The sequence below is a fragment of the Chelonoidis abingdonii genome, chromosome 2 (assembly GCF_003597395.2).
Source record: "Chelonoidis abingdonii isolate Lonesome George chromosome 2, CheloAbing_2.0, whole genome shotgun sequence".
NCBI classification, from domain to species: domain Eukaryota; kingdom Metazoa; phylum Chordata; order Testudines; family Testudinidae; genus Chelonoidis; species Chelonoidis abingdonii.
The window spans coordinates 96,586,875-96,613,533 of record NC_133770.1 but is presented as its reverse complement, the minus strand read 5'-3'; the positions used below and the strand labels follow the sequence as shown (position 1 = coordinate 96,613,533).

At 37.6% G+C, this 26,659-nt stretch overlaps 1 protein-coding gene and 1 gene segment (V, D, J or C); one reads left to right on the top strand and one right to left on the bottom strand.

Moving 5' to 3' along the window:
- The first annotated feature begins 2,867 nt into the window (after positions 1–2,867).
- LOC116834769 (T-cell receptor gamma chain C region C7.5-like) lies at positions 2,868–17,218 on the top strand. The segment is given in 5 exon segments: positions 2,868–2,942; positions 8,741–8,840; positions 13,795–14,100; positions 15,634–15,687; positions 16,519–17,218. Coding segments are annotated over 4 exon segments (576 nt in total).
- A 3,377-nt stretch (positions 17,219–20,595) lies between these two features.
- Positions 20,596–26,659, bottom strand: part of STARD3NL (STARD3 N-terminal like) — a 45,792-nt gene continuing 39,728 nt past the window's right edge. For both annotated transcript variants that reach the window (XM_032797059.2, XM_075062594.1), the window contains exons 8-9: positions 22,270–22,341; positions 20,596–21,117 (exon numbers count right to left, since the gene is read on the bottom strand). In XM_032797059.2, coding sequence (XP_032652950.1) covers positions 22,289–22,341 — 53 coding nt within the window. In that variant the 3' untranslated portion in view covers positions 20,596–21,117; positions 22,270–22,288. The remainder of the gene's footprint in view (positions 21,118–22,269; positions 22,342–26,659) is intronic.

The following is a 26,659-nucleotide window of genomic DNA, read 5'->3' as shown; positions in this document are numbered from 1 at the left end:
ATTGTAAACAACACAGCTGCAAGAATTATTTAATATGGGCAAAATCTACTTCGCACAAATAGCTGCACCATTTTGTCAAAAATATTTTTTTAACATCAGCCTAAAGCAGAAAGCTGGTATAGAAAGTTTCAGCCAGAACAGTTTAAATTTGACAAAGGTATAAGCAACTGAAATCAGGGTCTTGTAATGGGAAATTTCAGGCAACGTTAACTTACAGACATCTATCACTAAAGTGAGCCAGCTATAATTAAAATGTTTGTCTATATCATGCACCTGGAAATTCCAGCCCTGCTGGTATCTGTCTCCTACCACTTCATCTACCTACAACAAACCCATTTTTGTTTACATTTAATGAAAATATAAACTCCTCTGTTAATGTATAATTATGGTTGCACATTTAAAATAGACAAAGTGAGCAACAAAAGGAGAAGAGAGGATGATTCTTCTATTTCTCTTATATTCACTCTCCTGGGAGATTTTGACCAGTCCTTCCAACCCATCACAGAAACCATTGGACCTTCCATGTCCTATTTTATGTTGTTACTTATCACTCATCACTGAAGTCTCTCAGTGGTGATGCATTAGGGTGATCCCATTTGGCATGAGCCAGGATTATCTAAGCAGCTACAAAAGCCATAGGGCTAAACAGCTTCCCTTCCTGCTATTTCAAGTGCTTTGGGGATAGGATTAAAATTCAAAATGATCTATACAAACTGGAGAAATGGTCTGAAGTAAATAGGATGAAATTCAATAAGAACAAATGCAAAATACTCCCCTTAGGAAGGAACAATCATTTTCACACATACAGAATGGGAAGAGACTGTCTAGAAGGAGTACGGTGGAAAGGGATCTGGGGGTCATAGAGAATTTCAAGTTAAATACAAGTCAACAGTGTAACACTGTTGCAAGAAAAGTGAACGTCATTCTTGGATGTATTACAGGAGTGTGGTAAGCAAGACATGGGATGCAATTCTTCTGTTCTACTGAGTAGTGGATTAATGCATGGTCCCACGGAGCCCATGCCCAAGCATCCCACGTCCTGGCCAATTTGGGAGCCCCCAAAGGGGTGCTGGAACCTGTGTGGAAGTGGGGGGCGACCAGCACCGGGACAGTGACCCCACCCCCTGTTCCTTCTCTTTTCCCAAGTCTCTGCCCCCTGCACCTCCACACCCTTTCTTGCATGACCAGATCACATATCCTATCTGGGTTTCAGTTTCGCCTGCTGTGAATAATACCTGCGTCACATAAACATTGAAGCTTAATGCATTTAAGTACATTGACATTCTTGGATGGAAAGTACACCTCTACGCCGATATAACGCTGTCCTTGGGAGCCAAAAAATCTTACCGCATTATAGGTGAAACCGTGTAATATCGAATTTGCTTTGATCTCCCGGAGTGCACAGCCCCCACCCACCCCCTCGAGAGCTAGTTTACTGCGTTATATCTGAATTCATGTTATATCGGGTTGCGTTATATTGGGGTAGAGGTGTACATTGAAATTCTTGGATGAAAAGTGCAACACCAGGGCAAGTTATTATGCATGAGGATTAGACAAGGTCTAAAATTCAGTTTTGCTCTCTCCGTACCGGCAAGACCAAATCATATTACAATTACCATGTTAGATAATGTATGACTATGATTTGGTATATTTGCTAGGTAGAGGGGCAACAATGGATGTATTCTGTGAAACTTCCTGCTGTCGCACTAACATCAGTACAGCCCCACCAAGGACACCAAGTGCAGCAGTGCTAGTGTCAGTTAATCCTGCTCAGAGCAGGTCTAGAAGACATGGTGGTAACATGCCACTGAATGCTAGTGCCCTCACTACACCAGTTCTCCCATGGCTCACCAGTGAAGATTCATCAGAACTATTGCAATGCTGGGAGATATTCCCAATAAACTCTTGGGTAGTAGACAAGCCCTTTGACACAACCATCTGTACATTTGGGAGGAACCTCTCTCTGTAAGTTCGTTTTTAATTTTTCTTATCCCCTGTCAGTTCTCAGAATTACTCTGCAGGTGAGTGAGGTGGAGGTGGGGTATGTCTGTGTCTGTGAGAGAGATCAAATACTCTGGTTATTCCCTGTCCACTTGCTAGATTCTCATCCACACCTTTTGTCTGAAATGAGGTGAGCTATCTCTGTTCTGTTTTAAAATGTCTGTGTACACAAAGGAAAATATTTTCCCCCTCTCCAGCAGCCATATAAAAAGATACCAGTAAATCGGTCACAAAAACTGCAATCCCAACATACAGAAATATATGTATCTAGGGTACAGGCTCCCAGCTGCAGTCTATGGAGCTCTTTGTGCTAGTAACTAGAGAGCTGTCTGATCACATAATGCCATTTCCTCTTCATTACCATGTATTAAATTTCAGTAACACAGCTAAGAATGGAATTCTTTCCAGGCATCATTTTTCCATGTAAGCAATTGCTACAGAGATGTGATGTGATTGTGGATGGGAGAAGAAGGTGGTGGTCAGTGCTATTGGGAATGGGAGAGGGGTTGCAGTCCATGAGACAATCTCTCTTTTCATATGTGGACCACACAATGAAAATGTTTGAGACCCACCTGATCCAAAAATCTATTTACAACATTAAAATCAAATAGAAGTCATCACCTAGTTTCCATTTTAAGGTGTGAGGGTTTGTTAACAGAAAAGCTGCAAGGACGTGCAAATAGAGTCACTGGAAAGAGAATTTGTGTTTCAGCTTTATGAGGGCACAAAAACGTGAATTCATTAAACTCTCCAAATAGGCAAGAAACCAGGAATACTCCATTAGAAGTATTTCCCCAGCTACTGGTTAAAGTGCCTGGTTATTTGAGCAAGGACACAGCAGGATAAGTAAAGTACCACAGCTTCTTGTAAAATGAAAAGTCAATGTGTTACTTCAAGCTGGATCAAGTACTTTGGCACAGGAACCAAACTAGTTGTTTCTGGTAAGTATTTTTATTCTTGATAGTTTTTCTTTTGGTAAATAGACTCAAGGGACAAAAAAAAATGGACCGAATAAATGAATATTTAAAAAGAAATTTGCACATAATCCATGGATTGCTCCTAACCTGTGTGTGGAACTCCCAAAGATAACAACGGGTTCACTGAGGGCAGTATATGATCCTAATGAGTAAAGTGAATACAAGAGTAAAAGGCTGGAATACTTACTGAATAAGTGTAAAGAATCAGGAAGGAGGGAAATGAAGAGCTTTACATTTGAAATTATGTCCAAAAGCCAGCAAGTGTAAAATTCTCTGTACAAGTTTCAATTTAGCAGGTATGAGAGTATTAAAAAGTTTGTTATTAGGACTATATCAGTATACGATGATTAATGAAGGAAAATTGCCTGAGGTACAACAGTCTTCAGGTTCTCAGTAAGCATTTTTACCGAAAGTATCTTTTCCCTTTTGTGTATAATATTCTTTATCAGATTAAAGCTACAGAAACAATCCAATCAATATTATAAATGCTAGTTAATGTTGAGTACGTAACAGTATTTATAATACATTGTCTAGGAAATGTCATTTTCTAAACTATACATTAAGATGTAAAGGGAAGCACAGAGATTGTGATTTGACAAAGGGCAGAGAGAGAGAGCCAGAAAAAAGGCAAATCTGAGTCTCACTCTGGTGCTTTAACCACAAGACTATTCTTGCCATCCAGGCACACTGGAGATCACAGAACTAAATCCTGCTCTTCCACTGAAATTAATGAAATTGTGTGGTGACCAGGAAATCACCCCAGTCAATTTGCCATGCAGTGATGTATGTCAAGGAGCAAAAAACATTTTTGGAAGAAGGTGGCACAGGATTTCACAAAGTGCATAAACTCAGTTTAATACTCATACAATTAAGTGGCCAGTAGCAAGCCTAGTTTAGATTGTGAACTTTGTATCAAAAATATGAACTTCAGAATTTTATTCTTATGAAATTCATAACTTGATAATTCATTAGTTTTTGTAGAGGATTTCAATAATGTGAGTATGGAGTAAAGTACTTTGGCTCGGGCACCAACTTGGTGGTTTCAAGTAAGTTTCTCAAGATGTTTTCGAAGCATACCTTTACTCTCTGTATTGACTATGCTTGTTATCCACGACAAAATCAAGTTATTAATAAATATACTGGGTGAAATCCTGATTCCACTGAAATCAAAGGCAAAACTCCAACTAACTTCAGTGGGGTCAGGATTTCACCCATAGCGGTCTCTGTAATTCAGAGCAAACCAGTTACACTTGTATAATCAATGAGAATAATGTAAATTGTTTGGAGAGCTTGTCACGCTGTGAGGTGATTGTGCAAAAATATTCAGAAGTGGAACCAGTTATTGTTAGCAATCAATATGAAATGTAGAACTTATGGATTTTGTACAGTACTGTTTATTTAGCACCTCATGATAGGAGTTGTTGAGCTTCTTTAATGCTCATACATTTAAATAGGAGTTGAGGATCATCAGCCCTTGGAGAATTTGGCCACTAGGTAACATTAAAAGGTACATTTCTAGTAGTAATATCTTAATGCAATTGTGCTTTCTTTCCTTAAAAAGCTCCAGTTCAGGAAGGCACTTAAACATGTTTCCATTTGTATACTGCAATGTATTTAAGCATGTGCTTAATTAAAGGCCAAAAGGCGGCGAAAATGCAGTCAATCTTACTGATTCCATATAGTGATGGGGAATAAAGAGGTGTGCTTCTTTTTTACATAAACATAAGGTATATGTGATAGAGTGATCCTTTTAATAAAATATGATAATTGATCCAATAATACGATTCTCAATTTTATTTTTTAAAGATGATATCCAATTGGTAAAAGGTTTTAGCCATTTTTGGATTTCATAGGATTGAGAGAATTGTATGTCTTTAATTAAACTTATTCTTCCCTCCACATACTGCTAAATCATCCTTGCTGGGTGCCTAGTCCCTGAGACAAACAAATATTTCTGAAGAGCAAATGTTTTCTGTTGGAGAATATTTCTGATTACACCAAATGGCAGAAACTAGCCAAAAATTTTCTCACGTATATATCCAATTTAAGAGCTATATTCTATCCTCGATCTATCGTTATCATTAGGAGCACCATTGTGGAATGATGGCAGCATACAGGGTTAATTTTATAACCTCAGCCCATGGACCCTAATTTAAAAAGTAATTTGTTCCTTTCCACAAATTATTAGAAACAGCTAATCTAAACCATATTGAATCAGATTAATTTAGGGACAGATTTTCAATGGCACGTCTAACTCAACCATTTCTAAGTTTCTTTTGCCCCTTTGAAAATCGCCTCCACAGTTTTCACATTATTTTACGTGTACTCTCCTTATTTACCATTTTATTACAAGGCCAGAAAGCAATTTAAATAGCAAATCAGATTTTTTTTAAAGCAACTACTGGTTCATCAATATAAAGATACTAGATCTGTACAGTATTTTGCAAAGGATTTGCTCACTGTGATATTTCTAGTGGCTATCGCTTCAAAATATTTGGCTCCGGTACCAAGCTCATAGTAACAGGTAAGACATATGCTAATTACAGTAATTGCAAAGATAAAGATGCTTATTGTGATCATAGAAAAGCTTTTTATCACAGGTAAGGTCAACAATTGTAAGCTCGATCTTGTGAAGTACTGAGCACTTAATGTGAGGTGCTGAACACCATCAATTCCTGTAGACTTCAATGCAGGTCAGGGTTGTTAGCACCTTTTAGGGTCTGATCCCAAATACATCAACTTTTCAACCCCAGAGCAAACCTGCAATTTTTACTGATAGAGTCAAAGTAGATGTTTTCAAGGTAATGCATATTTCTAAAGATCAGCTGTCAAAAGTCATGTTTTAGAGGGTGCCACCATAAGCATACTGGTCCTTGGCCCAGTTGCAAAAATTTGTCTTAGCTTTGATATTACTCAAATTCTTGAACTGAAATTCATAAACATGCATAAAATTAAACAACTCTGAAAGAAGTAACAACATCATGCTTCTCAATTAAAACGAAAGAAGCAATCTCTGAGGTAGTCAGTATCTTCATAGCTGAATTCCTGCACTTACACCAGTGTAAGTGAAAGAATTTGGCCCTAGAAATTGTCATCTTGTGTGAAGTACCTTGGCATTGCAGACAAACTGACATTTCCAAGTATTCTTAACAGTGTTTCACAAAATATACTTGGGACCTAAGTCTTCTTTGCCTCTCTCTTGAAAGTCACTTACGCTCACGAAAAGTCAATTGGAAATGCTACCATTCTGATTAAGTTGAAAGTTACACCCAGTTTGCATTGGTATAACTGACTGCACAAACATAGAACAAAGGAAAATCAGGTCCTTACTCTTCAGAATCATGCTCTGCACATTTATATAAATCAGCTAGAATGGTTTGTCTATTTTAAAACTCAATTCACAATCAAGTTTGCCTTAGTACCCCTATAGCTCTGAACTAAAGGTAAATTGTTGTAATGCTGCTAATTAAAATAAATACACTATCATAATTAATTCTAAAAATATAAGATCAGGATCAGCATGTTGCTTTAAGTGAGTATTCTGTGGTATTAAGAGTGTAGATACAATTTAGTTAGCATTATAGTTTACAATGGACAGTTTTCCTAAATCCTCTTACCTACATAAGATCCTGCATTCTTTGACAGGCAAAACTCCCACAGCTTTACCAGCACTTTTGATTGTGTAAGGAATGGAGAACCATGTCAGTGATGTGTGTAGATTATTTATTACACCATGAAGACCTGAGATTGCTCACTTGATTTATTAGTGTATTAAACCTGTAGGATACAATTAAATGTTTTAGTAACAAAATATCTTCTCAAAGAGAAATATCAAATAACTCTAGGATCATGGAGAAATTCAGACCCTGGCACAATTCTAAGTAAAATCAAAAGAAATTATGGCGGTATGTGCCCATGACTGAATTTGACTCCAGAATTATAGGAGTCAGGGCCTTTCCATTTTAAGAACATGAGGTGAAATCCCAACTCCACAGAACTCAATGGCAATGACTTTGGGGCCAGGATTTTACCCATGTTGTATAACCATACTTCTTAACAGGGACAACATTATTCACAAGCATACTGAACAAGCAGAAATTGCTTTTAAAGTCATATATAGTCAGCAGTCCCGATTTTGCTCTCACACTTGTCATTCCTCTTTTTAAACTGACTTCCCTCCATTCATTTAAAATGGAGTTACTCCAGATTTACTCCAGTGTAAATAAGAGCAGGGTTAGGACCTAACAGAATTCTTGCTTAGTGGAATAGATGAATAAAAAGATTTGGAAACAGAACCAAGCTTAGTGCTGTCAACAAGCATGACATAGGAATAACGATGCTTCTCTTATTGTATCCATTAAAGTGCATCTAGTCATCATTAAAGAAGTTTACATTAAAATGGAATAAATGGATTCTTCTGAACGCAATATTCTAGAAGAAAACTGGTACTAATGGCAGGCTCAGTGCAGAAGCCAAAGATTAAATTGGAGACTGAACTGTCTCTTCTCGTCTCTAGAGGTTGTCCTCCCAGGACAAAAATGACGTAGTTCGGTGGAATGGTATGAAGAAGCTTCCGCTGTGTTGTATCTATCCTGTGACGAAAGGGATACAGTCTACAATGCTATCTGACAACTTTCAGAAGTACTTAGTCATTTTGTTTAAAATAAAAAAAAATAATTCACCAAAATTTTACATTCTTTCATAGAAGAAATAAATGGAAAAATATTTGGCAATTAAAAGATATGATCTTTGGGTCTATCTCACATTATATGATGGAAGTTACTTGGGTTTTTATAAAACAAAGTGCATTAAGAACAGAGTGATCAGCGTAGATCATTAGTTATAAAGTACAAAAGAGCTACTATTACTGATATTTATTTTGATGATAAGATTCTCAAGTAGTCTAGGGCTGGTTTAAATTGGTTTGCTGCCTTTTCAAACAGTTCCAGGTACTGATTTTTGACATTAATGACTGAATATAACAAACTCTTTATAGAAAAAAATATATAAGTATTTGATCCAAACCCCCATTGGTCCTAAAAGACCAAAACCAAATTTATGGCAGAAAGTGATGTGCAGTTGTGAGCAAAGAATCTTCAGACAACAGATGTCCACCTTAAAAAACTTCATCATGATAGGCATTGTTGATGACACTTGTATCAGAAATACCAAGAACTTATGGGATATTAAGAATAATTTACCATCTCATCCATTAAAGGTGACCTTTGCAAACAGATTTCAAATACACTGTTAGGACCAAGCGAGAAATCAGCATTAAATAAAATAGATTCTCCAGTAATAGTCCAAAATCACTCATCACAATTTAAAATAGCATTATTAAGCACTGGACCACTCTTCTAGAATGCTGAAATATTTTCAGTATAGTGCTGTCAATTTGGCACATTTCACAAACGCTACATTCACTTTAAAAGAAAAATAGAAATTTCAAGTGATGCTGAGGGATCCCAGCCCGAGGAAATTCTAAGCCTTAGGCATGTAGAACACATTTGAAGTTTTTGACTTATTTTGCATGTCTGCTCCTAAAGTACTCCAAACATCCAATGCAATCTATTGGAGTTTCGGATACCAATGGAATACACGATCAAGTATTTGGCATTTTGTAAAGAAAAGCCATTTTATTCACAAGTCTAGTATATTAAAGTGATTCTGTTCATGACTGCACATCAAAAAATATGAAGGTATATTGGGTCATATGGAAGCTATGTGGGCCAGACCCTCAATGAAGCGCCTTTCATTTCCAGCAGCAGCAGATCTGGCCCATGAGTTTTTGCAAAGTACATGAACACAGTGAGAACAATGATATGAAAGTCTTTGGCTCTGGCACAAAGCTCGTTGTTTCAAGTAAGTTCTATAGTATCAGAGAAAAAATTATTTGTGATAATATAAAATTAGAGACTGCCGAGCACAATTTATTCAAAAAGGATAACAGACAATGGAAACGTGATATGCAATCTACAGTAGAAGAATGAATGTTTTTACTATCTAAATGTGAGGCTAATGTACAGAATTCACATTGACAATTATTGATATAAAGGGGTTTTTTACTCATCCTGAGTCAAAACTGGGTTGTTCTCTTGTGTAGGGGTCAATACCCCAGATTAGGAGAACATCCACAGTTCCATCCAGTGTGTGGGGTGGGGGCAAGCCAAAGAGGCAATTCTAGGGTACCCCTATGCACCAAAGAACAGTGGGGATCGGGGATAGGGGAGTGTTAAGGGCATGGAATGGCCAGTGGGTCTGTGACTAGGGAGATCAACTGGCCAAAATGTCTGTTCAGTGGGTGGGCAACTGCATGGACTTTACTAAAGCTCCTGGGCTATGATGCTCTAGCTAGGTTGGGAGAAAGATTTCTTCTTTCCGTCCATCATGTAGCTCTCCTAGAGAAATCCCCTTTACTCTGCTTAGTGCGGTGACCAGGATTTAGCATCTTGTATCACAAGTATGTATAAGTCAGGAGATATAAGAAGTTAGTGGGTGGAAAGATATCATGAAACATCTTGAGAAAAGCGGATAGGTCACAGTGTACTATCAAATGAGTATTTTTTTTTCTAATTATATGTTTATTCACATTGGGATTTAAAAAATGCACCAATTTGACCACTCTGGCAGTACAGGGACAAAAACACCGAGCATCCAGCAGAATTTAACTGAAATACCCTTTTCCATCAATCCATTAGGTAACAGAAAATAGTACGAGTCCAACATTAGGTCTCAAATGTCAACCAGATCCTCTGTGTCAATGAAATGAATGATTTTCTTTTAAACAGAATTTAAAAGTTTCCAATATTAATATACAGTATTTGAAAATACCAATGTAAACTCGCCCTGAAAAATACATTGAAATGTCCATCATTTCTTTGCTTGAATTAACTGGCTTTCAGTTGTGCCTATTTAGCAATATGTGTTCAGATCTGATCCCTCTGAATAGAAATGTCTTGGGCAGATTTTGTAATAAGTTGCAACACTCTGGGAGCTGTGAAAATCTTTGGAACTGGCACAAAACTTATCGTAACTAGTAAGTTTTTAGACAAACTACTTTAAATGTTTCATAACGGCAAAATCTATCAAAATAAGCTCAATAATTTATCTCAATGCAAGAATGTACACTGGCTAAAATTTTATTATAAGTGTAATAATTTATTAACAACATTAATGTTAATGAAATTATAAGTCACCGGCCAGCAACAGAGAAATGTCATAACAATCCTTTGCCCTTTTGGGTGAAAATAATACCAGGTGCTGAGTACCCTCAATGTCCATTGGTTTCCATTGGAAATGAGAAGCGTTCAGAACTTCATAAGAGCATTTGGCACTTTGCTGGACCAAGCACATAATGCAAAATTAAAATTACAAGTACACCATTTACTTATTTTTAATATATTCTGATGGCATAATGGACTTTGTTCTCAAATAGAACTTCAGCATTATTTACATATGATAGTTTATCTATAAGTGGCATGCAGTTTGCAACACACAAAAATAGTTAGCAGTGAGTCAATTACAACTTAACCCTTCAATCCTCCCTTTGGAAAACCTCATATTGAAAGCAATAGCAATTTCTTTTGAGCAAGGAGTGAAACTAAAGGGCCCAAAGTCGATTGCCGTCTTAAAAAAGATGTGATACTTATAGCACGTATATTCTTTTACAACATGCCTTCCTTGTTAAAAATTCCACTTAAATAAATTAGACAAATGAGGTGTTTTGAAAAGTTAAGTTGGATCAAAACAAAGAGTAGCTCCACACTGGAAACTATAATTGACTTGGAAATTAAGGGTCTTATCTTCTTAAAGTGTCTTATCCAAAGGCCTTTGAAGCCAAAGGAGAAAATCCCATTGGCCTTAAGGGGTTTTATATCTCACCTAAAATGAGTCAAGATATTTAAAACAGATTTTGCCCACTTATGCAAACACACATACTGCTTATATATGTACAAAATTCAGATTTTATATTGGATAGACATTCATCTTACCATGTGCAAATACAAAAAACTATGTGCGGTTGCAAAAGTATCAACATGTAAATGTGACTCCAATTTCTAAAAACATCTAAAGAGAAATACCAGAAATAACCATCATATTTTGCAAAGCACCTCACCACTGGGCAGGAAGCTATGTAAAGGTTTTTTGAATACATACAAGACTTGAGTAAGTAAATCATTTGGTAAACGTACTGTTCAAGCCCAATCCTGTATTCCTGGGTGCTTATGGTGCACATGGAGTGTAAGATTGAGCCCCAGAGGTTGAACTAATTGTGCTGGAGCATGAGGATCTAAATTGGAAAGAAGAGAAAAATCAATTCCCTTTTTGGTGACAATTTCCAAAATGAGGGAAAGTTCTTTAATGAAGAGATTTTTCTTGGTGAGGTAGTCTTACATCTCAACTATCTTTATTCGCTTCTGATTTCAAGATATTTTAAATACTTTTTGACACAACCCTAATTACAGGGTTATAGTCTGGTTCAGTTCCAAATAGTCTCAGAATAGCCAGACAGCACAAAAATAAGCTGAAACCATTTTAGCAGAACCTTCACAAGCTTTGACATCAGTGGGACTACTCACAATGCATAAAATTAAGCACATGTTTAAGGCTTTGCAGGAGCAAGGCCTTAGTATTAATCCATTTGTGTCTCAGCTGACTAAAGACAATGGCTGACATTATCAAAGGAGCCTGAAATTGAAAGGGATTTGGGCACCTAAATCCCTTCTTACTGCCTTTAAAAATTCCAACTAAATGTTTTGTAGAGTATAGGCCAACTATTTTGTTAAATGGCCTCTCATTTTTCACCTGCAATTAAGTGTTGGAACAAATACAGAACGCACAGAATGCATGGTGCCCATTTGGGGTCCTTCAACACTACTGAAATATCAACAACCTTCCGTTTCTTCTTTGTGATGCAAATTTATAACATGAGAATGCTGAGTCGTTTTGTTGACAATACTTCTTTGGCAGTTAGCTGAGTTGGCAACCTTATTCTCTTGGTTGTATCCCACAGTGACAAACAGGAGACAGAAATTAGCAGAAGTAAAAGTGTTTTGAACCTGCTCACTTCTTGTGATAACTAGTAAAATCAATATGCTGTTTAAAAAAATCTATCATTTACTGTCAGCCATATGAAACAAGCAAACAGATGATTTTAGTAAGGAAGTCTTTTCTTGCCTGTTTCAGCGTTATTTCATACACTTACACAAACTCAGGGATGAAATAAAATTTTCATCCTTTCTAGTTCAAACTCTTAATAAAAAATATTTTTGGTTGTGTTTTATCCAATCCTATAACAGGCCGCAATTTTTTAAAACTTTACTACATGACAAAAAATTGATTTTTTTTGCAATTTTAAGCTGTATTTCTAGAGTGACAACATTAATACTGTGGCAGAATTATTTTAGAATAATTTAGGAGATAGAGCAGAAATTCACTAATTGGCACTTTGCTAATTCACTTCAGGATTTGGACACAAGCAGCAACATTCCCTCTGTTCCTCAGCAAAGATTTGATAGCTAAGTTCTGTTGAGAGCTCCGTTATTAGTAATGCTTCATAATCAAGATTTTCAAAAGTGGATGACTAAATTTAGGCTCCTAAATACTTAAGTGACTTGATTTTCAGAAGTGTTGAGCATTGTGCATAACACTCCATTACATTTGCCAAATACATGAACAAAGTCATTTCAGAATGTATCATCCTTGCTAATTTCATAGTTGATATTTGTCATTGAGGGATACACGTTAATGTATTTACTGTAATTTCCCAAAATGGCGTTCAGCAACAGTTCCCCCAAAGTTGTATCATCTGGGTCTGCAACAGAACATATCTTGTATGTTCTTATATCATTTTAAGGTGAATAATTGATAAAAAGTGTTTTTACAAAGGTTAAATTTCTTAGTGTTTTTCTAAAGGTGCAAACCAAGGTTCTCAAATAATATATACAGTTAGTCCAGGGCAAATTCAATTCCTGATAAAATAGTCTAGTGATTTTTAAAGAGAGGTCTTATTAAAACGTTTGTGAAATCTTTAATACCCTTCCCTTCAGGTACATCTACACTGTAATAAAAATCCTATGGCACCAAGTCTCCGAGACTGGGTCAATTGACTTGGGCTCGTGGGGCTCAGGCTTTGGTGCTAAAAACTGCAGTGTAGTTATTCAGGCTCTGACTGGAGCCTGGGCTCTTAGACCACCTCTGTCACTGGGTTTCAGAGCTTTCGCTCCAGCTCAAGCCTAAACATCTACACTGCAATTTTTAGCCGTGCCACCCCAGTCCTGCAAGTCAGAATCAGGAGACTTGGGCCAGTCGTGGTTGTGCCGTGGGTCTTTTGTTTCAGTGTAGATGTTCCCTTCCTCTCAATGTGTCTTTTATACACACATTTTGGGTAAATAAAGGGGAGATTTTCAAAGTCACAAACGTTTTGAAATGAACCAGAACATAAATCTGTACTCAGCATTCATTCAAAAAGTGTTTAATATATTTTGAGTTTGTAAATTTCTCCAATTCCAATGCCCTAAAACTGTAACTCATAAGTGGTCAATTTACTGCCATCTTCAGAATGTAATAGGCAGTAACAATATATTATAGATTTAAATAGTTAAAATACGTTTGGCAACAGGATATCATTCTCATGCTCAACTCAGAGTTAAGATTGTGTGCGGGAGTGCAATTTGAAAGAAATGAAATTGCCTCTCTCCCACTTTCAAACCTTTGAATTCTTTATTGTTTCAAAAGCACAGCATACCATGTATACTGCAGTTCTGAATGTACTTAATTTCTAACAAATTCATTTCCCTCTCTAAAATGAATCCAGAGACAGAAGCAAAACTCGATTCCAGCAAGATCCAGGTCCTGCCTTCCATTACTGAAAAAGATGGGCAAGTAACACACATATGCCTCATTGAAGATTTTTACCCAAATATTATTAAAGTGACTTGGGAAGACGACAAGAAGAATGAAGAGAAAAATGCAGTGCTTGGGGAAATTTGGCCCCCCGATGACAATCAACAATCATACTCAGTGAGCAGCTGGCTGACCCTAAATAAACCTAGCAATAAGAATTATCGCTGCAACTATCAACATGAAAAAGAAGCAGGTTTTGTCCTCACCAAATCTCAAGGTATATACTATATTAGAACTAGTTCTATATATATTTAGAGAGTTTCCTGTTTCTTTAAAATAAAACAATAAAATGTGTTACTGTTCCTAAAAGGGTTTGCGCTCTCCAGGCCAATATTAGTTTCCATCTCTCCATAAGTTGGCTATCACTGAAACTTGCTTCTCCATCAAAAGCTCAGTTTTGGCTTCTCTGCCCCAGTTTAAAATCTTTCTAGAATGAAAGAAAATGTTGGCTGAGATCCTCAGCTAGTGTAAAACAGCATAACTCCACTGAAGTCAATGGAGCTCTGTAGATTTACACAGCCATGGACCTAGTCTACGTCGTTTGGTTTTGAACAAGTGCTATATACTGCAACAATAACTAATAACACACACCGCATCTGGCTTACTAAAACAGACCAGAAGAATTACACAAACCAAAATCAAAAAGATAATGCAAGAGAAAGAGAAAATAAATTAAGAGAAATACCATACTTTCTGTTTGATTCTTATTTGAGATCAGGTGTAGATCTTTAAGAACAAAACCTTTCTCCGTTCTTTTGATTGAATACGTAATTTTCCCCAACTTCTATTCACACATAGCTAGATTCTCAGATGGTGTAAACTTGCATAGCTCTAGTCAAGTTAATATAGCCAGGCCAATGGACACTAGCTCAGAATCTGGTCCATAATCCTTACATTTCAGTTCTCAAAGTGCCTTCTGATAAAAGTATATTTTAAAGTTATTTATTGATTTGCAGTATGTATCTTATCCCCCGTCTCAGTCAGCATGGAGGCAATTAATAAGAGAATTTATCTATTTCAAATACAATAGAAAAATAGCCTTATTGACTATCTCCCTTTTGCACATCCAAAAGGCCTAAGAGATGGGCCTTAGGCTGTATCTTCATCAGGATTATTTTCTTCTGTCTCTTGTATAGCTATTAAACAACATTACTCTGAATGCCAACAATCTCAGGCTCCCTCTGACTAGAGACAAAATAAGGCGGCCAGGTTTTTATCTGCAGACTATACACACACATTGCAAAGGGGCAAACACAACTGAGTAATTTAGTGGGACAAAATGCATCTGGCGTTACATGAACAGAAACTTGCACACACAGAAGGGCCAATGCCCAGACCCTGCAATCAGATCTGCTAGTCCAGGCCCCGGTACCCATGTAAATGCAAAGACTTCACTTGAGCTACTAACAGGTCAGAGGTCTGCACTGACTGATCTGATTGCAACATCAGTACCTAAATCTCGATATAAGGCATACATGTTCTCACTTGCAGGAGCATATGCATTTTTCCCAGTTTTATCTCTACTTGGTTTTGCACATAAATTATATGCTACTGAGCATTTACTCTGGATGGAATCTAGGTACTTATTTTTTTTTAAATATTAACTTTCCAAATTTAAATCACTGTAGTTATAATACTTCTACCATTTTTCCCTTTAAACTTCTGTCAAGAAAGTGGTGTGTTAATTTTCAACAAGAATCCCATTTGACAATTAAATCCCTCTTTACATGTTATGCTTCTGTCCTTTCAGACACCACCACAGTGCCTCAAACCACAGCAGACTGTACCAACAGACTTTTCACAGGTAATTGTGTCCAATTCTCATTTTCTCTACAATATAGTTAAGAATTAAGCACTATTTCATATGGTTAAGACAAGAATGAAAATATTCTCTGTAAATAGTCCACACATAATTATTCTAGATGTGGAACACTGCTGTAAGTTAACATTTGCAGTGTGTCCAGTACCTAATGCCCATGGGTAGTTCAGGTTAAACACTGCAGAGGTTCTGCTGAAATACATGCTTTGGTGTTATTTGTTATGCTCTGTTAACATGCCATGTGTGTCATTTTCTTTAGCCTACACATGCAACAGTTCTTTAATCTAATACTTAAACATGTTAAATTATAAAAAGCATCCAAGGCCAAAATTTTCAAATGGCGAGTAAAGGTGCTGAATGCTTGATGACCCAACTTATTTCAGAGTAATTTGTGGGTGATCAGGAAGTCTTAAAATCAAACCACTTTTATTTAGCGACTTGAATATGGACTTAGAAGAAACTTAGGCAGCCAGGTCTGAAAATTTTAGCCTAAAATCATGGCAACACCCTATTATAAACTGTCAATGCCAGAAGCACGAGCAACATGCTTACTCCTTAGCAGATAGTAGCAATACCAGCACTCAGAGTGCCTCTTTTCCATCAGCTCTGCTGGATGGGCAGGGATATTCAGAATGTAGACCTGATTAGCAGACACACTCATTTATGCATAGTCTGATTAGCCAGTATAGTTAATGCAGCTGAATACCATATAGATCTTCCTCTATCAGACACATGGTTTTACACTTATTTTTCTTTGAGGCTGTAAAATATGCACCATTAACTGATTTTTTTTTAAATTTTGTGTTGCTATTACAGCGAGTTTCATGCACAGGACAGCATATTTAATATACATTGCCCTTCTCCTGAAAAGCACCATGTACTATGTCATCATACTCTTCTTCATGTACAGGATGCAAAGTCCAATCAAGCGCCAGGGAAAGAAACCTTAAACTTCTCCTTGCACCTTCCAAACTCAGCATTTTTGTCTGAAATTTACTTTGCTTTGCCATAAGCCTGTTCATATGAAACACTTTGCTCTAAATATCAAGACATGCATTTCAATTTGATTTTGTTGGTTTATTCTCTAGTTAGCACAGATGGCTTATTCTGCTTGAGAGCGAACAGTTTTATATGTGTTCATTTTTTCTATTTTATTATTTTAATTTTGTAACTGTGGAACTTAAAGGGCTCCTTGATTTCAGTGGGAATTTTGCATCACAAAGCAGTGCAGGATCAGTCTCTTAGGCTCTTATCCTGCAAAAACACTTGTGCACACGAACAACTGTTTGGATGTGGATAGGCCAACTGCATTCAAGGAAGTCAATGGAAAAAAACTCACTGCTGTAATTGTTAGTGGGCATGGAGTCCTAATCTGTAATTTAAAATGATTTGTCATTTCATTTCTATTAATTTCATTTATTTCCTTTATAAAACAAAAACAGGCTTTGAAATATGAGTAATTGTTTTAAAAAATTGAAGAATTAATGTATTTTAAATAAAATTCAGCATTACAAAATATTCAGTCCAGTTTATTTATTTAAAGGAAATCTAAACACTTTTTAAAAAGATTTTTCAAGGCAGACATACACAAGTCTGAAAGAGAATGGTAAAGCTAAACACCTACTCTTGCTTCATACATGGCAAACTTCCATATTATATCTTTTAACAATATATAAGTTATACTGAATGAAATACAATCTTAACTGGATATACCCTCTTCAGTATATGCCTAAAGAATTTCAAGAAGTGAAATACTCTCTTTAATACATACTGTAAGCTCAAACAGTTCATTTTAAACCAATAAAGGCAAGAGTTCTCAGGTATCAATCTGAACTCGTCTCCAAACTCTGCAAGTCCTTATTTTGATAAAATCATTAGTATTAATCTTTCTAAAAATGTTGTCCAAGTCTGGGCAAATTATTGGCATAAGTACAAGCACATTGGGCCCTGAATGCTTGCAGTATCCATATAGGAAAAATCATATTAGCTGTATTTTACATATACACAACAAAACAATTTAATAAAAAAGTTTCCTATAGAATGGGGAAGTGGGAAACACATATTGTAAATAAAATAATTCTGTTTTCAAAGGATGACACATTTGTAGAAAAACAAAGTACTTTGTACCAAATTCTGCCATTCCCACTCATTTTTGAGAAATTTGCCCAATGAAATAAACAAGAGTTAGTCATAGATTAGGATATTACATACTGTTCAATATAAGGGTGGAGAGTCTGGCTCTTATTCAGTAGGTAATGTCTTAGCCTTGAAACTTTTCAAACATACTGGCATTTAAATTGGCTAGCTTGGTCTGTTTAAGTGAAAATAAATACCTACAAAGCTATCTTTGGACCAAATACTTTATATACCATTACAATGGATTCTAGTACACATTTATATTTTGGAGAAAAACAAAACAAAAACACACCTCTGTTGCTGCTGTTGCAGTCCAGAACACAAGAAAAGACAGCACAATCCACTAACGTTAATAAGCCAAGTTTGTTCTGATCAGGCCAGATCCTCAGCTGATGTAAATTATCATAGCTCTGCAGCTGAGACTCAGGCCTGAGTTTGAAAGAAAAATATTTGTTTGATGTTGTATTAAAGCACCTACCACTTCCCATTGAGACTTATTTTGTACTATGATTTCATTTTGTTTGCACAACACCCTGACCATGATAGCAAGAGGGGAAACTTTTAAATGAATTAGATTGCAATAATTAGATTTGTAGTGCCGATTCTGCCCCCTCCATTTGTTTTTATGGGAGCTGTATGCGTAGCCACGAGCAGAACAGGTTTTTATGTTTTAAAGTTTCTTGTGGAAAGGCCTTTGCTCACCCCCAGCCCTAAGTGAAGTCACCATGTAGCAATTACTGAGGTTTATCAAGTGTGTGGAAGCAAATTTCACAGCTGCAATGGCTCATGAGCACCTAAGGTGACCTCCGGCTGCACTTTTACATGCTGAACATGGGAGCCGGGGGTTGTTTTGAGTATTATTTTTGAGGCTTGAGTTATTTTGTTTGCTGGAAGATGTGGTTATTTAGTGGAAAATTTTATAAACTAAGCTAGTCACTGCTGTTGCAGAAAAGGTAGCTTGTGATTGGTGTGTGTGATAACATGAGGACAGTTAAACCACAGCCAGTCCTGAACTCCACCACATACATATTTACAAGCCACAGCTAATGGAAATACAATGTAATACAAAGACATGCGTGAGCTGCATGTAGAGAGTAGAGTAACACTTCATAGTCTACCGCTATGGTATTTGTAGAAATAGTGCAGTTTACTCTACAGTGTGTTCAAAGCATATTAATACACACAGGCTACCATTGCAAGACTAGGACTGCAGGAAAGCTACATGCACTGATGTTCCTCCTTCCTACCATGAAGTTAGATTTTATCTAGTGAGTTTAATACCATTCAAGAGTTAATCATCTTCTCAACTGTGAAGGCAAGCATCCGATCATACTGTATCCACACACACGGTTGAATATGTACTTTACACCAGTTATGATTTCATAGGTCACAGTGCCAGAATGACAATCCACATTCAATTAGGGCAACAGTTACTAAGAATTATGAATAATGTACAAATTCCACCCACTGTACATTGATTGTAGAACAGCAATTGTTGACAAAAATGCTAGAAAAATGACACAGGAGTGTCAGTCTGAAGGAAGCATGTGGTACTTCTAGAGATAAACACCATACAGTCACTTCCTCCAGTAGAGCACAAGTAAGATTCTTACACAGAAAGCCTGAATAATGTAAAAAAGCCTGATACATGTTATGGCAACTACCCATGGATTATTTTCCCCCTCAAGTAAGTGCTTCATACATCAAGAGAGGTGTAGCTCAGTGGTTTTAGCATTGGCTTGCTAAACCCAGGGTTGTGAGTTCAATCCTAGAGGGAGCCATTTAGGGAACTGAGGTAAAAATCTGTCTGGGGATTGGTCCTGCTTTGAGCAGTGGGTTAGACTAAATGACCTACTGAGGTCTCTTCCAACCCTGATATTGTACGATTCTACCTCTGGATGAAATCTGATCTACTAATGGCTATTATAGAGCTGTGAGAAAAGCTACTATTTCACTTTGTTTTTCTACTTGGTAAAGTGTGGCTAGGTTTTGAAACTACTGCTATCATATCACAGGTCACCTGCTACTCATTAAACCCTGAATTCAAGCATGGACACCCACACAAGGCATAGGAGGATGGTTGTTATGCACCTGGGTGCTAATATGAACAAACAAATAGCACAAGATTTTGAAGTAACTAGTAATTTGGGGGTAGCCAATTTGTGACACCTTAAGTGCAAGTGCTCAGCACTTTCTGAAAATCAGGGCCCCTTTGAGGTGTCCCAAGTTGAGTGCCCAAAAACTGAGACTCCCAAAAATCACACCGGTAGGTTTAAAGTTTCCTGTTTTCTCTGGCTAATGCTATTTTAAAAGGAGACTATCAATAAAAACTGAAGAGATTTTCTGTCTGTGAATAGTTTTCATATGCTAGGCCTTAATTTCATTTTAAAGTAGATTACAGTTTCAACCCTCCCACAATCCACATAATTATTGCAGAAGCTCATTTCCTGAAACTCTTCACCAAACAGAGTTGTTTACTGTTTGCACTGAAACTTTGCCCAAAACAATTATTAGAATAAATTCCACATTTACTTCCTGCTTGAACAAACAGGATTCTACTGTCGCACAGGCTATATTTATAAATTATACTCCACCACACTAGTCAGTCATAATAGGCAGCAATAAATTAACTTTACATGTATGTCCCATAAAATCTATACAAAAATGAAAGTCAACATAGACCGTTTGTTTCCCAGTGAGAGACAAGGAGATTGGAAAGGCAGATCTTCATACTATGTGAAGGGATGGACAAACATGTCACAATATGTCACATTGTTTTTATTAACATTTTTCTTTATTTTACAAAGAGTGCATAAGTCCATTTAAAAAAAAATGCATGGAGTTTAAAAAAAAGAAAATGTAAAAATTAACAGGACAAATATTTAAAGTAAAATAATTTTATCTGGTGAATTCAAACAATCATTAAATATACTTCCATCATACAGAAGTGTTACTTCAATATATTACCACGTCTACTGATTAGTTACACAAGCACAACACTTTCTAGTAGCTACCTAGCTGTTAGAAGATCAACTTCAAGAATCACTGAATACAATGTGAGTAAGTTTTCATAACAGCCATGAGGCTGTCTAATATATATATGTGAACAGAACAAGTTTGTGAGGTATTACAGTACACGGGAATCACTCCTCTTTGCTCTCTAATAAATAAATTCTTTTGTTAGCAGTTCCACCAAAAAGTCAACTGCAGACATTGTCGTTACAGTTTCCAGTTTCAATATAAGCAATTCCCTAATGGCCTTTGATTCAGATTTTCACTCTGTAAGAGATAAAACAAGTCAAGATGAATAAATAGAATTTGATTCAAGACAATTAATATTAAGATAGATAAAGAGGCATTAAGATAAAGAGAACAATATCCCACTACTATTCATATAAAAATCAGAAATGAGCTATGAAAAAAATAGACAGGTAGGAACTTAATCATCTTTAGAGGATTAATTCCCCACCAAATAGAAACAATATCAGTTTTAGTACAGTGAGCACATTTGAGGGAAAGACTACTGTGAAATAATATAGAAAGAATTCTGTTTCTTCAATAGTTAATAAAATTGATATGAAAGAAAATATTTTGTACTAAGTATTAAGAGAGGGTAACATATAAAACATAAGAAATACAACAAGTAGCCAAGCCCTTTCCTGACTGATATATTCTCCTGTCCCTCTTCTTTCTGTTGTTTAAAGCACTTTCACATGCAGATCCCCTAATGTTTTACACTTCTCATGTCTACATTACAGATACAGCACCACAGCATAGATACTACAGCAATGGAAAGGGTTTTTCCCCTGGCTGTAGGAACCTGACCTCCCCAGGGGACAGCAGTATTCTTTTATTGACCTACCTGTGTCTACAATGTGGGGAAGGGGGGGTAGGTGCCACTGCTACAGCACTCTAGTGTGTAGATTTTTTCACAGCAACTACATTGACCTAACTTTTAAGTGAAGGCCAGACCTAAGAGAAAGAACTCCTTCTGCTCCTTTCTCTCTTCCACACAAAATCCTCTAACTTCTTGTCCTTCCCCATCCTCTAAAGTGAGAAACAGGAGGAATGTCAGGTGGCCAACAAATACATGCATGCTGCTAGCCCACTTCCTTTCATGTGCTCCATGATAGTTCATCTCAGACCCAACCAGAGTACCCAGTGTGCCTTGCCCTCATCTGTTGCTGTCTCCAGGAAGAGAAAAACTGGGATAGTCAGACCTCATTGTAGGTGGGTCCTAATTCACCCTTTCAGCCGTCAGATATATTTGCCTGTGCTCCATAATAGCTAGGTCAGACATTAGAAACAGGCCAGTTCCAACGGTGTTAACCATTCGGAGTGTGGCTAATTCCTAGGTGATTAAATGGAAGGAAATTAAAAAGAAATATTAACTTCTTATGCAAGAGACATTTTCCCTAAAGAAGGACTTGCCTGTTATCTCTCATAGTTGCTATACAATTGGTTTTTCACTATCCTGTTTTTCTTCAGATTCTTCATCAGATCCTAAACAGGAAAAGAGTAAAATTATTAGTTTGGTAAGAGAAACTCAGAGTCCTCATTAAAAAATCTGTTCAAATTGTGAAGATAAGGTTTTCCTAATGTAATCCACACCTCGTGTGGTGCTCTGTCCCATCTAGTGGCACTGAGACCACTTAGAGATTAATGAGTCTGCTCTACAGCCTGAGCTAATAGCCATATGGCTTTTAGCTTATGCAGTAGAGACTCAGACACTAAGGGCTGGTCTACACTGGGGGGCGGGTATTTATCTAAGATACGCAACTTCAGCTACGTGAATAGAGTAGCTGAAGTTGAACTATCTTAGATCAATTTACCTCGCGTCCTCACGGCGCAGGATCAACGTCCGCGGCTCCCCATGTCGACTCCGCTACCGCCGCTCGTGCCAGTGGAGTTCTGGAATCGATGGGAGCGCGTTCAGGGATCGATATATCGCGTCTAGATGAGATGCGATATCTCAATCCCTGAAAAATCGATCGTTACCCGCCGATACGGTGGGTAGTCTGGACGTACCCTTTGCTACAGAGGTCCCAGGTTCGATCCCACCCGCCAATGACTGGGGTCGGTTGGCGTTACAAGTAGGGGCTCATTCAGGATTTCAACTGGGAAGTCTCTGAAGCGCAGGACGCGCTTTCTAAGCTCAGGGAAGTATGTAACCCACAAACCACTTGGGTGTGCTGTTCTGTCCCAGCTAGTGGCACCAAGACTATTTAGAAAGAGAGATTAATGAGTCTGCTTTGCAGCCTTAGCTAAGAGGCATATGGCTTTTGGCTCATGCACTAAGCTCCAGAGGTCCTGGGTTCAATCCCGCCCACAGACGACCAGGGTCTGTCGGTGTTTAATCTAAAATCAGAGATTTTAGTGTAAAATGGAAATGCTAGTAAAGGCCTAAGTAAAGTATTTTATAAGCATCAAGTCATTAGTGAAATAATGGTATTCATTTATATGACGTGTGAAGACTGAACTAATCAGATTTATCATAGCACAGTTGTGACCACCAATGGTAAATTATTAACCCTATTTTAGAGAGACAGTAATACAAAGAGGTTAAATTACTTACTAAGATCACAGAATGCATTAGTATCAGAGATGGGGTTAGAATTCTGGAGATCTTCGCTCCCAGTCTGAAGCTCAAACCACTGTACTACCACATCTATAATCAGTAAACCTTTTAGAGTGGTGGTGGGCCCTTTCTATATCCTCACCTAGAACCTCAACGTACTGTGCCATATTGGAGGGAGTGTCACTTCAGAATCTAGTGCCCACTCAACAGGGCAAGTCCACTTGACTGACCCTTATTCTGTTTCACTGTGCCATCCCATATACGATTAGGGTGAATGAGCCTATAGAAGGTTTTTCCAGAGGCTAAGAATTTGTTCTGTAACCACGCCCAGCTAGGTGACAAGCTACAATTCTAAATTCATTCATTGATGAGGAGATTTTCTGACTTTAAATTACATATCCCATCATCCAGAAAATATTTCTTTAATTTTAAGGCTGTTTCTAGACCACTACTCAAAAAACAAAATGTTGCTATCTAGATTAGATAACATGTAAGACAACGTGAGGAAGAATCTGTAGCTTAGCATGCAAACTAGACTTTTTTTGTTACATAAGGTCCTAGTTTGGACCAAGTGAGAAAAGAGGAAACAAGACCAACATTAGACCTAATTCACAGGAAGTTTGAAGGCCACCTTCACTGTCTATCAGTCTCATCTCAGGCATCTCCCTCTCCCGGTCTCCCATCATCAGCTGGCCATCTCTTCATCTGGACCTCATCTCTTTGCCTCTACTGCAAATATGCTGGCATGTCCCAGATGAAATGGCTCAGCTGGATACAGTTCTGTACCTTCCATGCAGCACTTCTCACTAATTGACAGAAGATAACGCTGTACAGCTCAGTCACTTCACTAAGGCACAATACTATATTAGCAGAAGTAGGTGGACCTACCAGTGCTGTGTGGATACTAAACAGGTCAGATGAGGACTAGCAAACAGACGTTCTGTAGCTATGTTTTGAGTTATAGATTCCTTTGTCCCCATCACACCTGGCACTGAACACTGCCTGTGGGTAATGAGAAATTTCTCAGCCTCTGAACCATTCCAGCTTTGACTATGTGTCTTGAATAGTTATTTTTCCTGTGAGAATTTTATTTGATTGTAACTGTTTATGACGAAAAATGCCTGGGAAACTTACTCTGGAGATCTGTGCCACTATCTTAAAGCCAGATTGTGGACCACAAGAGCAACGCTGTATTTTTCACATGAAATCTTTGGCAAAAGCCACAGAGCCTGGAAGGATTTTTTTTTTTTAACTAAACTACTTCCAATCATTAAAATTCTTTGTAGTGGCTCAACTGTCTCCATTATTTTGAAGTTGAAATTTAAAAGAAACTGTTAAAATCTAACTGTTGCCTGGCTCAGTTAGCACCTGCTCTCACCACAATGGTTACTCAGCAACCATTAGCTGCTTACTGAAGATAAAGAGGCTGTAAGTACAGTAAACTGAAACTGACCTATTCCTCTTAATGGGACACAGCTTTACATTTTTTAAAGGACTAACTTACAAATATTTGATGTTCCTCTAGGGCACCCTCCAAGGGCTTGTGTACACAGTACCAGAAGGGTATAAACTGTAAAGTATTCTCATGTGTTGTACTTTAACTGCCTCGTGTAGACCCTGTTGACTCGCTCTAAAAGGTTCCTAATGTGTCTTGATGTAGTCCCATATGAAACAGTATGGCATTAACATGTATTAGGAACCTTTTAGAGCAAGGTAGAAGGGTCTACATGGGGCAGAGTGCAATATTTTGGAGCACTCTAGAGTTTACTCCCCTCTGGTGCATGTGGTCATGCCATGTAGACAAGCCCTACAAATTTAAAACAAACAAGTGTAAAGGATTTCTCTGCTCTCTTGTTTGTCTTTTTAGCATAGAAAAAACTGATTAGCAAGGGGAGCGTTGAAAGTAACTATACGTAAAGCTATCAGACGTACAAAGGAAATAAACAGAGAAATTTTTTTTTACCATCTTTTAGTTACAATAATCACTGGTTTTACTTTTAACAAGAGCAGGTACAGAATTTTCAAACGTGTGATTTTCAGTTAAGAGCGTCCCTTAAAATTCTGTGCTGTGTTTATTGCACAGTTTTTCCAATGGACTGCAAACTACTTTGTGACATTCTAGACCAGCACCTAGATATACACTGAAACATTCTGATTTATTATCTCTTACATTAAATTATATCCCAATGTTGCTCTTCATTCTCTTTTCAGTCTCTCCTCATTGACAATGAAAAATAAGGTCACCAATTTTTATCTCCAGTGATACTGCCTATACTATTTCTGATTTTAAATTTATTGGCTGACCTTGCAAAGGCCTTACACTCAACTTGGCAGCATTTCTCTGTTCATAACTCAAAGTCTTTCAATTCTAAAATTTCAAGAAATGTTCTAGGCATCAATGGCCAGACCCCTATTGATTTTGGGGAAAACAAGAACGGGAAAATGAGGGATAATGCTTTAACCACCTCTACAATAGTCCACAGATCAAACAACTGGTTGGTGGCACCCAATAATGCCTTCCAGCATGACAACACCCTATCTAACCTCTGCTTGTCTTTCCAATACAGTAATATACTGACACCCTGAACGATACATTTCCCACAAATATCATAATGGTATAGAGAGGAATGGGGGGCATGCAGGTGGGGGAACACACACAGCCCCCGATGTGGAGGGGACAATGGAGGCTCACATAAAGCCCCCCAGGGAACATGGCATAGGGGGAGAGAAGAATGGCAAGCACATAATTTTTGGAAGAGGGAAACTGGAAGGACTTTGGTATGGGATGCACACAGAGCTCTTGCTATGGGAGAGAATGGTGAACCCTGGCATAGAGGGATAGAGGCAGGGGGCACACAGAATCCCTGTCAGGAAGAGGTTGGGGTGGGGGTCCCTAAAGCAGAGAGGGATGGGAGGATGACAGACAGGAAGCTTGTGGGATGGAATAGAAGAATGCAAGGATCCCCTGGTGTGTGCAATAAACTTGGCCCACACAACTTAAGGAAGCTTTAATCCATGACAGCAGTAAGGATCATTTCTAGAATGAGTATACTCTGCAGCAGACCTTTAAAAATCCCAGTCTCAAAGGTTGCTATCAAACCCCAATTCTCTTGTCTGTAGCAGTAGACTGGACAACACAGCCGTAATTTTGTTTTTAAAACTCAGTTTTCTTGCCACTAGATTGGATTAGATCTGGCTGCTTACTTCTGCTAATATTCCTCAAAATCTACTGGAAACTAGATT